This window comes from Panthera pardus, unplaced genomic scaffold, assembly GCF_024362965.1.
Source record: "Panthera pardus isolate Hobbes unplaced genomic scaffold, ASM2436296v1 HiC_scaffold_11, whole genome shotgun sequence".
In the NCBI taxonomy this organism is placed as follows: Eukaryota; Metazoa; Chordata; class Mammalia; order Carnivora; family Felidae; genus Panthera; species Panthera pardus.
Genome location: NW_026526666.1, coordinates 76,455,660 through 76,473,144, shown reverse-complemented (window position 1 = coordinate 76,473,144; position 17,485 = coordinate 76,455,660). Strand labels below are relative to the sequence as shown.

At 42.2% G+C, this 17,485-nt stretch overlaps 1 protein-coding gene across 19 annotated transcripts in view; it reads left to right on the top strand.

The window, feature by feature from the left end:
* Positions 1-17,485, top strand: part of MACF1 (microtubule actin crosslinking factor 1) — a 329,250-nt gene that overhangs the window by 108,273 nt on the left and 203,492 nt on the right. For 18 of the 19 annotated variants that reach the window (XM_053897190.1, XM_053897168.1, XM_053897225.1 and 15 more), the window contains exon 2: positions 17,197-17,258. In XM_053897190.1, coding sequence (XP_053753165.1) covers positions 17,197-17,258 — 62 coding nt within the window. Of the gene's footprint in view, positions 1-2,668; positions 3,617-17,196; positions 17,259-17,485 lie in introns of those variants that run through there. The other variant, XM_053897173.1, reaches the window with a different exon arrangement.

Sequence of the window (17,485 nt, the reverse complement as noted above, 5' to 3'; positions counted from 1 at the left end):
GTGAGCCTGAGATCAAGAGTCGCACGTTCTTCTGACTGAGCCAGACTGACACTCCAAGGACTATATAATTGTTTACTATCATCATGATACTTGTTTCACAAAAGATATCATTGAGGACATAGTAATTTCCTGTAGGCTGCAGGGACAAAATACAAATATTTGTCTTTAAAGTGGGAATGAAGACATGTGAAAGAAGCCAATGTGGGAGTATATGAAAAGTTAGTGGCATATTATGAATCATTGTTTTACACATCAGGAGGAAAGCCTTTTGTGTCTGCTTTAATATTCTTAACAGTGAATGATTTTGGCATTTAAAGAAATAAATGTATATTGCTTTGATTTTCTGTGATACTGTAAGAATGCCAGTAGTTGTAAATTCTCCAATATCTTTTAGCCATGTATGGAAATAGTGGCTTGAATCTCTTCCATTCAACATTTTATTTATTTTTAATTTTTATTTTTTCCCCACCCAGAATTTTACGCATCTGTAAGTAGCAATCAGACTCACTTTTCCTGACTCTAACATCTCTGAACACACAGTGACCGATGACATGACTAAAAGTTGGGCAAAAAAGAAGGGGAATGGTTGGGGTAATCACTGCTCAGGCCGGTCTCCTCTGAATAATTAAGAGCTGACTGTCTTTTTTTTTTTTTTTTATGTTTATTTATTTATTTTGAGAGAGACCGCAAGTGCATGCACGGTGGGGAGAGAGAGGGAGAGAGAGAACCACGAATAGGCTCTTTACTGTCCGTGTGGAGCCCAATGCAGGGCTCGATCTCACAAACTGTGAGATCATGACCTGAGCTGAAATCAAGAATTGAGTGCTTAACTGACGAAGGCACCCCAAGAGCTGACTGTCTTAACCAAAGTCTTCCTGCTGTCAGCAGTAGCTTCCCTTTTGAGATTCAGGACCTCCTAGCATCCTGGGAGGGAAGGCAGGTCTCCTGGTAGCTAGACTGACCTTGTCCCCAGGACTCTCTCAGTCCACAGTGCCTTCAGGGGAAATGGGTTCTGCTTGGATGCAGGGGGAATGAGGAGAAGGCAGGTTTTGGTTCATCTTTTTCAGAACTTACCCAGTGATGATTATTTTGACTTTTAGAGACTGTGAAATTATTTAGTATTTCTAGAAGTTGCCCCACATATTCATTTAGGATATGCCCTAAATCTCCAGTTGGCTATAGTCAAATATTTTTATTTCTTTATCTTCCCAGGAATATTCCACGTTCTTAAATATACAGCTTCCACACGGCAGTGTAGTTGTTCTGGATTAAGTCCTTCCCACAGACAGCAGGGTATAAGAGGGGGGCATAGCTTTGGAGCTGGACAAATGGCTGTGTAATCTTGGTCAAGTTAGTTAGCCTTTTAAAAATATTTTCATTTCTAGGGGTGCCTAGGTGGCTTAGTCGGTTAAGCGTCAAGTCATGATTTCCCTGTTCATGGGTTTGAGCCTCAAGTCAGGCTCTTTGCTGACAGCTCAGAGCCTGGAGCCTGCTTCTGATTCTGTGTCTATCCCTCTGCCCCTCCCCTGCTCACATTCTCTCTCTCTCTCTCTCTCTCTCAAAAATAAACAAACATTAAAAGATTTTTAAAAAAGAAAAATATTTTCATTTCTGAGATGGAATTGATAATACCATCTTAGAGAATTGTTGGGATTAGATGAAATTATATTTAAAGTTCTTAGCACATCATCTGTGAACTAGCAGTTACAGTAGATGCTCAGTTAATTTTAGCTTAGGTTATTGAGTGCCTTCAAAATGTGTGTAAGACCAGGATAGGAGGCAGAAGACTCAAGACTCAGGAAATTTAAGTCAGATAAAGGAAAAGGTTACTAAATACGAATCAGGAAGCATTTATTCCTTTTTCCTCTCTCTTCCCTATTCCTTGTGCCTTTCCCTTCCTAGGACAAGGTAAATTCTAGGGAGGACCCTTTCTGTCCCAAGATTGACTAAGGAGAGTTTAATAAGAGGAACAAACTGAGTAGAATTGTCGCAGGTTATCGGGGTGACTGGGAGCTTAGTCAAGGAGGGATAAGGTCAGCTGTGAGTCTCGTTATTAGTAAGTAGTAACAGGATTATTAGCACTTTGTAGGTGGGAGGGATGCCCAGTAGGGAGTGAAGAAAGCTGTCAGGGCACTGAGGCAGGTCATAGGGCTTGTGTAAACAGAGTGGCCTGCTAGGCAGGCTCAGTCTGTTAGTTTTTACTTGCAGTCTTTGGGGCTAATCTCTGCAGACTTGCTTTCCTGGGCGTTGCCCCTCCCCCCCTTGCCTAGAAACAGGATTGGAAGTAGCATTAGCCTGAAGAAGTCATTCTATTTAGGGAGCTGGAGCAGAGGGCCAGTGATTAGGCCCTTATCTGCAGCGGGGCCTTTCTGCGTGGTGTGGGGCCGGGATCCTAGTGGCCGTCCTGCCATCGGCGGAGGCTCGGCTTCTCTAACCCCTGGTTGGGTCAGAATTGTGAAGAAGCAATAGATGGGCCGGGCCATCCTAATGAAAAAGCCCTTCATTGTATTTCTTCAACATTCCAGTGTCTGGTACAATTAGCCAAGACTCAGAAAACAAGTTGGACAAACAAGCAAGCAGTCTTCCTCTGATGGATAAAGGGATCGCTGGCACCTCGGAGTTAAGTGTGCTGACTTGCAAAGACAGAGTGGGAGGGTCTGGGAAGAGGAAGGGGACTTTGGGATGACATTCCTGGCTGGATGAGAGGAAAGAATGGAGCAACAGGCAAACAGTGTTTTTGAAGTTGATGAAATCTGCCGGGCTAATCTACCTGAGAGGCTGGCTGCGGCTGGGCTACTCTGTAAAGTAGGTGGAATCATTGACGAGAGACTGTGACTCTTCCCTTTGGGCAGCTGTAAGTGTGGGGAAATGAAGCTCCCTTTAGAATCTGGGAATCTGTTGGCAGCGGACAGTGAAGGAATTCGCCGCGTTGTAGTCTGTCCCATTTTGGGACCTTCTCAGTTGGTTAACACTTCATAGGTACTTCTGCCTGAGGAGAGGCCAGCCCTAGGAGCAGTTTGTTGGGCAATGGATGCACTGTTCCTGACTTGGCAGTAAGCCATTCTACCTTACCAGCTGTCCTGCAACTCTCTAAGATTCGCCAGGTCACAAGCTTCTGCTCTGCAAATGGAGGGTAACTCAAAGACCAGCCTCTTTCTATGTGCTCAGTCTTACTCAGTGACTTGGCTGGACTTTTTCATATGAAGCTCCCACCTCTGTATGCTGCTGTTGGTCTGAAAACTCTGAGCTGGTGCCACTTTTGAATAGGATGCTGTTTGCCTGAAGACCTGAACCCAGTTTTTGGAATTGCCCTAAGGAGGAGCTTCCTCTCTGACCTCAAGGGGAGGAGGAGGTCATTAGGAAGTGGTGGGTGGAGCCACGTCTCTGTACTTCTGCTGTCTCTCCCTGCTCATCGAATAGCCCTTTGGCTATCTGTCTCTATTCACCCTGAAGTCTTTTTTGAGGAGCTGCAGAGGGTGCACAAGCCACTGTCTGGAGGTTCTTTGGAACACCCTCCTTTTGGGTGGGGTCAGCAGACACGAGAGTGCCATGTGGCCTAGTTACCAAGATGAGCACGAGTTCAACGCCCACCTGGTTTGCCGCATGTGCTGTATGGGTACGTGAAGTTTGTTCTTTGTCTGGGCCTGTGGATCCCAAAGAGCCCTTGCTCTCATTGACTCACAGGAATATATGGGCTTTGAAATCTTGCAGGTGTTACAAACTTCGGGCTTGTTAAAATGTGCAGGGGAATAGACTGTGGTGCCCTACTTCCTGGGGAACTTCTTAAGCTTGTAGTCACTGGCAGTTAAGAGCCTGAGCTTTGGGTGTGGGACTTTTTTATAGAGACTGAATTCATGCTCATGCTTCTTTTCGCCTGTATCAGGAAACCACTTTTAAGTTATGTTACATAGTTCTGAAAGTCCAGGGTGTATTTTTAGCAGAAGTTGGTTACGGAGTCCACCTCTGAGCAGACTGGATGGTGGGGGGCGGGGGTGGGGGCGGGGTGGGGAGGAGTCATGGCCTGGATTTCCTCTTTGGGGCTGATTGCTAATTCTCCATACACTTAGTCTCTTCTGCCAGTGGCGAGGAGCTAGCAAGACTTGAAGATGGTCTGTGGACAGGACCTAAAGAAGAGTTGGAGGCTAGGAGGAGTGTTGTGTAGGCTGCACTTAGATCTCCTTTGATAAAAGACTAGGGTTCATTTAAATAATATTCTGTGACCTTGAGCAAATGGCCTAGCCTTTATGGCCACAGGTTTCTTTTGGCTTCCAAACTACAGGGTGCTGGAGTGAGATATCAATTCATCACTTCTCAGTAAAATGAAAAAGATAAGGGGAAGGTAGTGTGCTTTTCATGAGCGAAACTCATTTAAAGAACTGTCCTTTACTTTGAAATTGCCCTTCCTACTTTTCTGATGTTAAAATGTCCTTTATTTTATGAATGAATTGTTCTTAGGTGGTAGTTTGGTTTTAGATAATGCCTACTTAACAAAAGAAAAGGTTAACAACTTTATGTTAGGTTTTCTGATTTATTTTGGAACATTTATTGGTTGGTGAAATCCAAGTTTGGGAACTCCTGGATTGATCATCGACTTTGATAATCAAACTTTTGATTTTATACTGTTGAGTCTCTAAAGCAGAACAAAATTGTGACCCAAATAGGTTTTCACTAAAATGGAAATCACTGGCTGTTTTATCAAAGGGAGATGACAGAAGAAATCTCAGAAGGGGTGTAGCATAGCTAGGGTTCCGATTCTGTCTCCTGACGGGGAGGCCAGTATTGCTAGATATTTAAGTGCTTTCTGAGAAACAGAGGTGGTATTATAATAATGTTTGGGGCACATGGAGGGGCCGTTTTAGTCTGTTGTTGCCATGTAGTCTAGCCTTTTATCTTTCTGGTATCATTGAGATTTCCTTCCTGAGATCTAGAGGAAAGAGGCTCTGTATCTGAAAGTGCTTAGAGATAAAAGGGCCCCTTTTCTGTAATCAACAGAGAAGTATAAGGAAATCTAGAATCTTTATTGAAAGTTTGGAAGCAAAAACGTTATTCTCTCTCATCCTACCTCTTTTAATCCCATGGCTAATAGTTAAAAGAGGGATTTTGGCATCACCTGTTTACTTGGGGCTCTTGCTCTACCACCAAATAGCTATATGAGGTGGGAGAATTGCTTAACCTTTCTATGCCTTGGTTTCTTCATTTGTTAAAAGAGGATTTAAATAGACCCTAACTCAGAGTCATTATGAGGAATACATGATATTCCAGCATTTAGCCCAGTGTAAGCTCTGCAGGTGGTTTTGATATGGCTGGTTCCCAAACTAAGATCTGGGAAGCATTGATCTATCTAGTCCAAACTCCTCACATTATAGATGAAACTCAGGTTCAACGAGGGAAGATGAGTATTCAGTAAGTTAAGAATCATAGGCTAGAGGCCAGCAAATCCAAGTTATAGGCCTGATTCTGCCACTATGGCACTTTCTCCAAGTTCTTAAGTCTCACAGGACTGGGATTTCTTCATCTTTAAGATATTTTGAGGATTCTTAAACCTCTGATCTCTTTCTATCTGTGAAGTATTTAGTTTTTCTGAATGTGATAATCTAGTGAATTTTCAAGAAGCTATCGAGCTTTTCTCCCTTTTCCCTTCTGCTTGTATGCCTCTCCCTCTATCTCTATGGCTCATTTCTCTTGCCACATGCTTACTCCCAGATTAGTTCTGTATCTAACTTCTGTCTTATATTCTCTGATTCCCAATAGAGCAAGGAATTATTATTCATAAAGTTCCTGTTTGCCTGAGAAATAACATAAAACTTTAATTTTATTTTGAAGTTTCTAGAATTATCACTTCCTTAAACTCCCAAATCTCAGTCTTCATTGAGACATAAGCCTGTACCAACCCTTGGTGATAGATTTCTGTCATGAATCCTATTATAGCTTTGGTTTGCACCTCCCTTCTTCCCGTTATTACACAGGACTATATTGTGTTGTCTCCTAATAATTTCATGATGGCAGTAGGTGTGGTGGTTAAAAGTCTGTGAGACGTGAATTTGAATCTCCATTCTGCTACTTGCTAACTGTGTGACTTCTGGCAAATTATTAATAAGCCTCTTTGAGCCTCACTTTGAACTATAAAAATGAGGATAAATAATGCGTACTTGATAGAGTTGTGAGGAGTAAATCAAATACTAAATGAGACAGGCTTTGCACAGTGCCTGACACAGAGTACACACAATATCTAGGTCAGTCTTATCTCCCAAAGTTGACTTATATATGTCTGAGGATAGGAATCATTTATAATGCTGGTGCCGTTATACATTTTTGGTAAGCACAGTTTAATTGCTTGATCTCCAACTCATCTTTTCTCCATTCCTCTCCTCCCCTCCCCCTCCCAACCTCCCTTCCCCTCTCTTTTCCTCTCCTTTCTTCTCTTTCTCTCCCCTCCCTCCCTCTCTCTCCTTTTCTCCCTCCCTTCCTTTCTTATCGAAGCATAGTTGACAGACAATGTTATGTTAGTTTGAGACATATGATTCAATAAGTTTATACCTTATGCTGTGCTCACCACAGTGTATCTACCCTCTGTCACCACACATTACTATTACAATATTATTGACTATATTCCCTATGCTGTACCTTTTACCCCTGTGCGTTATTCATCCCATAGCTGGAAGCCTGTATCTCCCACTCCCCTTTACACATTTTGCCCACCCCCACACCCCACTCCCCTTTGGTGACCATCAGTTTGTCCTCTGTATTTGTGGATCTGTTTCTTCAGCCCATTTTCTTTGAGCTTACATTAAGTGGTTCAAAGTCTCCTGGATCCAGATGTGGCAAGAAGAATTTAGGAAAGCTGTAACTGTAGATGGGACATCTGAATGGAAATCCATGCTCCCTGCTGAAAAGCAGCCTTTTTTTCTTTCTTTTTTTTTTTAGGGAGAGAGAGAGAGCACAGAAGGCAGAGGGAGAGGGAGGGAGGGAGGGAGGGAGAGGAGAGAGAGAGAGAGAGAGAGAGAGAGAGAGAGAGAGAGAGAGAAAGAAAGTACCAAGCAGGCTTCATGGCCAGCACTGAGTGTGGAGCCTAATGTGGGGTTGGGGAGGGGGCCTCTTTTGGACAACCACGAGACCATGACCTAAGCTGAAAGCAAGAGTCCGATGTTTAACCCACTGGGCCACCCAGGAGCACCCCTCCACCCCCCGCCTTTTTTGAAAAGTAGCCTTTTAATTATCATTTGGGAATACTTCTTTAGTCTGACTTTGAAAATACCATCACTTGTAGATAATAACCTTGGCGCATAGTGGGCTTTCAGTGTATATTTGTTAAATGAATGAGTTTTCTTGAGTATCCATTGTTGTCTTAATTGTTTAGAGAAATTTAAAACATGGTTCTTGACTCCAAAGAGCTAAAGTTCAGATAAATAGGATTTACATATAGATGTATCTAACAATAGGTTTTATATGCTTGGTGCCAAGTAAATTGAATAAACATAGGCACCTCGAGGCATCTAGAGGTGGCTGGCATAGCCAAAAAGGTATAAAGGAAGAAGTGGGATTTCAGTTGGGTCTTGTAAGGAGGCTCTAACTTAGATGATCCAAAAAGAGTGGAGGGCGGGGGCAGATATTCCAGTAGGGGCAGATGGTGAACAAAGACAAGAATGTGCAAAGTGTGTTTGGAAACAATGATATCAGAATGGTTGTAGTGAGGTCTTGTAGGGGAGAGCCTAAAGAAAAAGTTGGAAGAATAGATTGTAAATTTCTTCAGGTCAGAGGCTACGTCTTTGTCTCCTCCAACCACCTAACATATAGTGAATAAAAAGTAGACTCAAATATCAAAGGGTTGTAGCAGACTATGGAGTAAAGCGCCTGGACTTAGTCTTCTGGGAGCCACTAAAAGATTTTGAGTAGAGGGATAATATGGGCAAAGTGGTGATTTAGGAAGATTTGTTGAGAGAGGCTGTGTGCTGTACTTGCCACAGCCTCACTGGCAAACAGTTAGCTTCAAATCTGTATCTTCAATTTTGACTGCTCTTCTGAACTCTAGACCTAGGGTTCCAACTGTCAGCAAGAAGGTCCTGCTAACACTTCATTATTTTTCTTCTCCTTTACCCAACCTGTGCACAACCAATCTGTGCCTCCTTCTGTTTTCCTAATCTCAAGACACTACTCCTCCCAGTTGCTAGAAACATTATTTGACCAACATTTGTTGACTAGAAACATTGGAATTGTTTTGAACCCTCCCTTTCCTTACCATATCTAGTTACTGTTTAAGGGCTATTGTTTCTGCCTCTATTTTATCTTGCAGATCTTGACTGCCCTCCTTTAATCCCTGCTGCCTCTGCCCTAATTCATGCTCTTAGATTTCTTTCTTGGTTTGTCATGGTAGACATCTAGCTTGTTCTTGTACCTCTTAGTTGTCTGTCTGCTGCAGTCTGGCCTTCAGTTCAATGCCAGATTAATCCTTCAACACCCTCTTGTTCAGAAAATCTCAGTGTTACCATTTTATTTGCTGAATTAAGTACATACTCCTTCAGTTTTCTGGAGTGATTTAACCTCAGATGACCTTGCTAGCTTCCTTTCTCATTATGTTGCTAATTGTAGGCTATGCATAGCTATACTATTCCCTGAAACATATCCTCTGTACTTACACATCTCCCAATCGCTGCTCCTGCTTTTTCTTCTGTTCGGCATTCTTTTTTTTTTTTTTTTTTTAACGTTTATTTATTTTTGAGACAGAGAGAGACAGAGCATGAACGGGGGAGGGGCAGAGAGAGAGGGAGACACAGAATCTGAAACAGGCTCCAGGCTCTGAGCTGTCAGCACAGAGCCTGACACGGGGCTCGAACTCACGGACCGTGAGATCATGACCTGAGCCGAAGTCGGACGCTTAACCGACCGAGCCACCCAGGCGCCCCCCCGTTTGGCATTCTTTAACTCCTTTTTGGGCTGTCCAAATCCTAATTGTTATCCAAGGTTTAGTTCAAGCATCATGCCTTCCATGACTCTCCTCCTGCCCCTCTATCAGAATTAGCCAACTCTGTGATTATCAGCATCATGTTGTGTAGCTTGTATATGGTGTGTTATTTGCTTGATAATATTGTTAATTATTTACATATTGGTCTTTGCACTAGGTTGTAAACTTCGTGAGGTCAAGGCACAGGCCTTTTCTGACTATCTACTTCCCTTCTCTGTCAGCTCAGGTATCTCAGTTTGACATTTCCAGGTAGTTGGTGCTTCTTGGGCTTCTTGAACCATTTGTGATTTTTCTGTGGTCCCCCAGGGAAACAAGTAAAAGCTATTCTCTTATTTGCTTTTTTAATGATTTATAATGCACTGGGACTATGTTATAGGCTACGTTGGATTAGAACACAGAGCTTTGCACTGCAAATGCAGGCTTTAATTCCAATTTTAGGCCTATTGTCAAATTGTTTCTGGCAGAGTAGGACAGATAGACGTGTAAACAGTGATATCTTGTACCAAGCACAAGAGGAAGATCACCTCAACTAGTGTGTATAAGGGATAGGAAAAGCTCCTGGAGGAAGTGATGGTTGAGTTGAATACAGAACAATAAGTAATCAGAGAAAAGGGAACTATATTCCAAGGAGAGGGAACAGTAAATACAGGGGAAGATTACATTCGGCAAGAATGTTCAGGAAGGCTGAAAGAATTTTTATGAAACAGGAGAGAGGAATGAGTGGCAGGCAGGCAGCACATCATAATGGGTCTTAGATGCTGAGATAAAAAGTTTAAATATTATCCTGAATGGAGGCATCAGGCTTTGGAATCCAGTGGAGCTGAGTTCAGATTTGACTTCATTATCTACCTTGTGATCTCCGAAAAATTACTTACCCTCTCTAGGCTTTATTTTTCCAGTAAAATAATATTTAATTTTCAGGGTTGTTGAGCATTAGAAGCAATATATGTAAGGTGTGTAGCACATAAGCAGGTGTTCAATAAATGTTAACTGTTAATATTATTAGGAGGATACAGAGTCATTGAAGGATTTTAAGTCAGACAGTAAGAAGATTAGTTTTGCCAGAAAGATGGCTGGCAGCATTGAGAAGGATAGTGTCTTAATTTGGGCTGCCATAATAAAACCACACACATGGTAGCTTTCACAACACACCTTGATTTCTCACAGTTCTGGAGGCTGGAAGTCCAGGATCAAGGCAACTGCAAATGTGTTGTCTGGTGAGAGCCCTCTTGCTGGTTCATAGACTGGTGTCTTCTCACTGTACCCTCACATGGCAGAGAGAGGACTGTCTGGGGTCCTTTTATATAGAACCACCTTTTTATAAGGCTCCACCCTCTTGATCTAATCATGTTCCGAAGGCCTCACCTCCTGATACTATCACAGTGGGGGGTTAGGATTTCAACATATAAGTTTAGGGGAGGAGATACAAACATTCAGTCCTCAACACATGGATTATAGTAGGGAAACCTGTTAGAAACAGAGAGAAAAGAAAAGTTCAGTTTTAGACAAATTGAATTTGAGATGAGCATGAAATAAATGTTTAGGAGGCAATTAGGCATATGGGAGTGGTATTTAGGATGAAAGCGTGAGCTTAAGATATGGATTTGAAAATTATCAGTTATGATTGAAAACATAGGAGTAGATGAAGTCATTCTGGGAGAATGGAGAGAACAGCTCTTCGTAACTTTTTTTAAAAGCTGTGTTTTTGGGGGGCACCTGGGTGGCTCAGTTGGTTAATAAGCATCTGACTTCAGCTCAGGTCATGATCTCGCGGTTTGTGAGTTTGAGCCCCCGTCATGCTCTTTGCTGACAGCTCAGAGCCTGGACCCTCCTTCGGATTCTCCCTCTCTCTCTGCCCCTTCCTCACTTTCGTGCGCTCTCTCTCTCTCTCTCTCTCTCTCTCTCTCTCAAAAATAAACATTAAAAAAAAAGACAAGTAAAAGCTATGTTTTTCCCCTTCCACCATGCACATAACACCCACCTGTATCTTAAGAATACAGAATGAAGGAAAGAGGGTGAAGGATGAGTAAACATATAAGGAGTGAGCAGAAGAGAAGGAATAACCCAAAGAGGAAGAGGAACACTAGGGTAGAGTGGAGTCTGAGATTCATGAGGGAGAGTGGGTTTAAAAGCTGAAGGAATGATCAGCAGTGTCATTTGAATTGACAGGAAGGTGATTGTGGAGAAAGCAGTTTCAGTGAATTTGTGGGGCTGGAGGCCACACAGGTCACATGGGGGACTAGGAGGAGAGGAAGTGGAGACAGCATTGTCATCATACTTGTTCAGGAAGCCAAGGGGAAAGGAAAGAGAGAAGTTAAAGATATACAAGCTACGGGATAATTGTTGGATTAAGGTTCCTGAGGGAAGAGAAGAGATGGGATCCAGATTTTAGGTGGAAGGACTTGCCTAAGTTACAGGAAGGACATCTCTGCCAGTGAAACAAAAAGAAAGAAAATTAGGGTATATTGGTAGCTCAGTGGACTGTAATGCTCTTAATAAAAGTTGGAAACAAGTATTAAATCCTTCTAATTAAGTAATCCCTGCATGATTAATTGGTGCCTCAATATGTACAATCTTAGAATTTCCCAGTGGGCAGTTGGGTTCTTTGTTGTCAGTTCATAGCCTTTGGTGGGGCCAAGTTTATAAGAAGCATCAAAAATATGGCCTTTTCTTTGATTGGGTACCTTTGAAAATTGTACCTTTGCTGGGCCTGGAATTAAATTAGGGATTTGTGTGTAGGAAGCCAAACCTAAAACTTATTTTAAAAGTTTCAAAGTCTGAGCTGTTTGGAGCATTTTGAAGGTATAATAGTTAAAGTTGCTCTTTGGCTTCCCTAATGAATTTCCTTGCTAAAAATATTAATGATCTTAAACCCCAGGTACTGCAGTATCCTTGTCTTAATGCTTAAATTGGAAAGAACTTGCATGTAATTGATGGGTCTGCAACACAGGATCCTAAAAAAGAATCCTCCAGCTTTGGGGCACTGTTGTTCCATAAAACCCTTTTCTGAGGAGCTTCTGGCTCAGCTCTAAAGCAGGCTAGCTGGTCTTGAAAAGGGCTTGTAATCACGTTGCCCTTAGTAGTTATGTTCAGAGTAAGTACTCAGACCTCTCACTCCTGAATTGAAAGTCAGTTTTTTAGCTATTAGAAACATGACTGATATGAGAACATTAGGTCTACCTAGCGCATTATTATCCTGTAAGGACTTGGTAGGTGAATAGAATAGCTTATTGATATAATAAGATGGAATGAACAGTCTCCATCATGCCTGTTGCATCTTTAGGTCTAAAATAAAGGAGGCAGTGGACTAAAGAGAAATCCTATGAATTCCGCCTCTTTTAAAATGTTGATTAGTTTAGGGGCACCTGGCTGGCTCAGTCGGCTGGGTGTCCAACTCTTGATCTTGGCTCGAGTCTTGCTCTCAGGGTGGTGAGTTCAAGCCCCATGTTGGGCTCTGCGCTGGGTGTGAAATCCATTAAAAAAAAAATAAAGTTGATCAGTTTAAAAGGACACTTGTTAACTTTTCCAACTATGTATTAACCTGTCACAGCAAACGCATACAGCTTTTATGATAAAAGAAATTCTGAAAAGAAAAATAAGAAGGAAAACTTGTGTCTCCAAGGTGAGAATTTTGTAAAATTAGAAACAGGCCACTCTTGGTTAAGAAGGTATTAAGTGTAGTGAAGCAGAATGGGTTTGGTAGTGGTGAAAATGTAGGGGGTGGGGCAGAACTTTCAGTTGGCTTTTTGTTTTCTCATCATGGCTGCATGTTTCAGCACACAGGTGACACTGCGCTGTTGGCTTTTTTACCTGTTGGACTGTTTTCTTGTAGGTAACTTGGCTGTGATTTCATTCTGTGTGTTTTGTTAGCCAGTCTTCTAATCATATATTGGCCAGTCAAGAAAGTTTTAAAAAAAAAAAAAAAAATTTTTTTTTAACGTTTATTTATTTTTGAGACAGAGAGAGAGACAGAGCATGAACGGGGGAGGGTCAGAGAGAGAGAGACACAGAATCTGAAACAGGCTCCAGGCTCTGAGCTGTCAGCACAGAGCCCGATGCGGGGCTCGAACTCACGGACCGTGAGATCATGACCTGAGCCGAAGTCGGCCGCTCAACCGACTGAGCCACCCAGGCGCCCCAAGAAAGTTTTTGTTTTAGGTCATATCCTGCAGACCTTTAGCTGTTAGCAGCTTTGGGAGGTACAAAAAGTAAAGCATGGTCTCCTTCCTTAAGGAGGTAATGATCTCATGGGTGATGTGAGAGTAAGCATATTAAAAGCCAGGACTCTATATATAAGTGCTGACTGAGTGATTAGCATAGTAAGAACCATAAAAATTTGTAGGACAGAGACTGTTGAGCCTGGAGTTGTCAAGAAAGGCTGCCAGAGTAGTTTTCTCAAGCATACATCTGATCATGTCATCTCCTATTTAAAATCTTTCAAAGCTTCCTCTTACCTATCTCTACCAATTTCTTAGTGGTAAAGTTTGAACTCCTTTGCTTGCAAGAACGGTCATGATTTGACCCATGCCATCCTATCTAGTTTTAAATCTCTCCACTACCTAATACACATCCTTTCTTTCAACCATCCTTGATTCTGTGCTCTTCTCTGAACATAAGCTCCCAGTTGTCTCCGTGAATTTGCATTACGTGAAACTTCGTGTAATAGCTTTGTCCCTTCCTTTTAATTCCTGGCTAACTTCTACTCATCTTTTAAGGTTTAGGTAGAGTCATTCATCTGGAAACTTTCACTAACTGCTCATGTTTCCCTCTCCTGTTCAGGTAGCTTAACCATTTCTCTTGTGTTCTTGAGCACTCTGTGCTTAGCTCTGTTATAGCATGTATCAAACTGTATTGCAGTTATTTCTCTTTTCTGCTAGACTTTTTCTTTTCTTTTCTTCTCTCCTCTTCTCTCCTCTTCTCTCCTCTTCTCTCCTCTTCTCTTCTCTTCTCTTCTCTTCTCTTCTCTTCTCTTCTCTTCTCTCTTCTTTTCTTAGTAGGTTCCATGCCCATTGTGGGGCTTGAACTCAGGACCCTGAGATTAGGAGTTGCCTCCACCAACTGAGGCAGCCAGGTGCCCTGTCATCTCTTTTAAAGAATAGGGACTGTGACTTTGGTATCTATTGTCAGAGTCAAACACAGGCTCTTCTAGGGAGCTAGGTCCTTAATAAAGACGTATTTATGAAATACGTAAATGAGTAAATGAATAAACTAAAATGAGTAAATGAATAAACTAAATTTTAAGGAATAAATAGCATTTGGAGAGGTAGAGAGGGAGAGATTAGCATGTCATGAAGAGAAAATAGTATGAGCAAAGTGTCAGTGATTTAGATGAGACTACAGTTGTAAGTGGATTCTTTTGTGTTTGTTTTTGTGTCAAGTTTTTATTTAAATTCTAGTTAGTTAACATATAGTGTAATATTGGTTTCAGGAGTAGAATTTAGTGATTCATCACTTACATATAACACCCGGTGCTCATCCCAACAAGTGCCCTCCTTAATACCCATCACCTATTTACCTCACCCCCCACCCACTTCTCTCCAGCAACCCTCAGTTTGTTCTCTATAGTTGAGAGTCTCATGGTTTGCCTCTCTTTCTGTCTCTCTCCCTTTTTTTCTCTTCCCCTATGTTCATCTGTTTTGTTTCTTAAATTCCACATATGATTGAAATCGTATGGTATTTGTCTTTCTCTGACTGACTTATTTCATTTAGCATAATACACTCTAGCTCCACCCACATCATTGCAAATGGCAAAATTTCATTCTTTTTGATGGCTCAGTAATATTCCATCTTGTGTGTGTGTGTGTGTGTGTGTGTGTGTGTGTGTGTGTGTGTATGCCACATCTCTATGCATTCATAATTCAATGCACTCAGGCTCTTTCCATAATTTGGCTATTGTTGATAATGCTGCCATAAACATTGGGGTGATGTGCCCCTTCGAATCAGTATTTTTGTAGCCTTTGTGTAAATCCCTGGTAGTGCAATTGCTGGGTTGTAAGATAGTTCTGTTTTTAACTTTTTGAGTTATAAGTGGATTCTGATTCAGTCTGCAGATGACACAGGTTTGGAAAGGATAATGAAGATGTTAGATAACTGAATCAGCATCTAAAAAGATCAAAATACATTGGAATTACAGTGGTCAAATCTAATAAAGATCTTGGCTTTGAATATTTACAGGACTCTATTAAGTGAAAGACTACACTTAAAAAAAAAATTCTAGGGGCGCCTGGGTGGCTCAGTCGGTTAGGTGTCTGACTTCAGCTCAGGTCGTGATCTCGCGGTCCATGAGTTCGAGCCCCACGTCGGGCTCTGGGCTGATGGCTCAGAGCCTGGAGCCTGCTTCCGATTCTGTGTCTCCCTCTCTCTCTGCCCCTCCCCCATTCATGCTCTGTCTCTCTATGTCTCAAAAAAAATTAAAAAAAAAAAGTTAAAAAAAAATTCTAACAGTTCCAAATGAGAGCCAATAGGTAGAGTTTATAGTGAAGCAAATGATGACATTTTATAGAACTATTAAATCAATATGTATTGCCTTAGGAGGTAGTAAATTCTCTATTAAATCTTAAATATCAGGAATATTATAGAAGTATGCAGGATCTGGGCATACCTTTCAACCCCGAATAGATGATTCTTCGTTGTTGAAGGGAATCATGTTTCAGCAGGGAATGACACTAGATAACTAATTCTAACTCCTAAGTTCTGTGGTATATAGTAGGAAGAAATCAGTGTTCTTGCAAGGCAGGAAAGGATTCAAAGCTGAAAAGAAGGATGTGAAGTTCAGACCAGAGACAAGGATGAGGTAGCCTTACCGAATGGCTATAAACTTAGAAATGTGAGCAGGTAGTACATTCACCTAGAAGTAGAGAGAGAGTGTTGGCATTATTTGGAATGGTGCCTATGTGACCCTTACTAGGTAGTCAGTTAGAAAGGAAGAACCAGGCAGCGGGGAGGGAAAACCTCACTGATGTTTGTGTGGATTGCTAGTGAACCAGAGTTCTATAATTCTGCCACTTTCTCCTCTGGAATGCTGACTGACTTGGAGCAAAAAATGGAAGAGTTGAGCAATGTGGTAATTCAGGTTTGCAGATTGTCACGGTGAATTTAGTGGTAGAAGGTTAGGTAGATGACAGTTCCTGGGGTATTAATGATGGCAGCTTTGAATTGCTTAACTGTGTTGTCTAGCATAGACTGGAATAATCTTAGATGCTCTTAAAGGGAATGGAGTGATGAAGGTTAGGAATGATTAGAGGTATAGAAGTTTGATAAAGATGACTGTTAAGTAGGTATGTTTGGAGCAGAAATGAGGCCCAGGAATGGCAGCATGATGGCTGGATATGCACAGGAGATCAAGTAATTTGAGGATGCCAGAGGGTGCCTGTGAAGATAATCAGTGTGAACTAAATTGTTGCGGAGGTTAAGGTAGATTTACCATGTGGAGGGGGACAGGTGGCAGGGAGTGGTCCATGACAGCAAGGATGATTTGAATAAGGTAGTATGGGGATGGCATAGGCTTCAAATAGAAGAAAAAGAGTAAGGCTGATGGATCAGTGGGGTGGAAGCACCCTGGGGAATTGGCGGGTGTGGTAGAAAGGGAGTCCTCTGCAGGACCAGGGCTCTGGAACAGTGATTGCCAAGTATTGGCAGTCATATATTTGTTAAAGAGGTGCACAAAATGGAGAATGAAGGAGAATTTGCCTACAAAGAAGTGGCTCTGTAAGACTTAGGAGAAGGAAGGGGTGGGGGAGATGTGCAGTGTGGGTAAACTGAGCAGCTTTCTGACTTTGCCTGATTGGTAAAGGCTGGTGAGGAAAGTAGGAGCAGAGCATTGGCCAGGCAGATCAGTTTGCAGAGAGGGAGATGTAACCACTGCCAATACAAGGGTCCCAAATGCCAAGGCCACTCCACCTCTTCTGCAGGTGGTGTTCACAGCTTTGGCTTTATGGAGGTTGTTTTGGGGGAAGCAGAGAATCACTCACTCCCCAGAGGATTATGATGTTAAAGAGACTTCGCCACAATATGGTTTCTGAGGCATATGGGATTCTGTCTCATCTGTAAAGCGGCAACATGGTCGGGATAGGGGAGGAAGTCCAGAGAGGCCAAATCTTCCCAACAACAAGACACTTCTCATGGGTCTATGGAAACTATCTTCACAGTCCACGGAGAAGCTGGGGTGTGGACGAAGCGGGGTATGGGAACTTTCCGGGCAGCACTAAGCCAGTGCCTTCTCTGTGTTTCCTTTACAGATGAACGGGACCGTGTTCAGAAGAAGACATTCACCAAATGGGTCAATAAGCACCTGATGAAGGTAGGACTCCTTCACAGATGTTGCACTGGCACCTCTGGCTGCTCTTCAGCTGGATTTATCAGTCTTGTCTCTTGGATAGTTCAGATTGCTTGTCATGTGCTCAATGTAGATACACATGTGACTTTTTAAAAATAACTAACATAGTCATAACAGTGTGGAAACTTGTACTGATCGGTTTCTTGGAGACGACAGTAATAAATGCCATTACCTCAGAAGGTTGAGGGTTG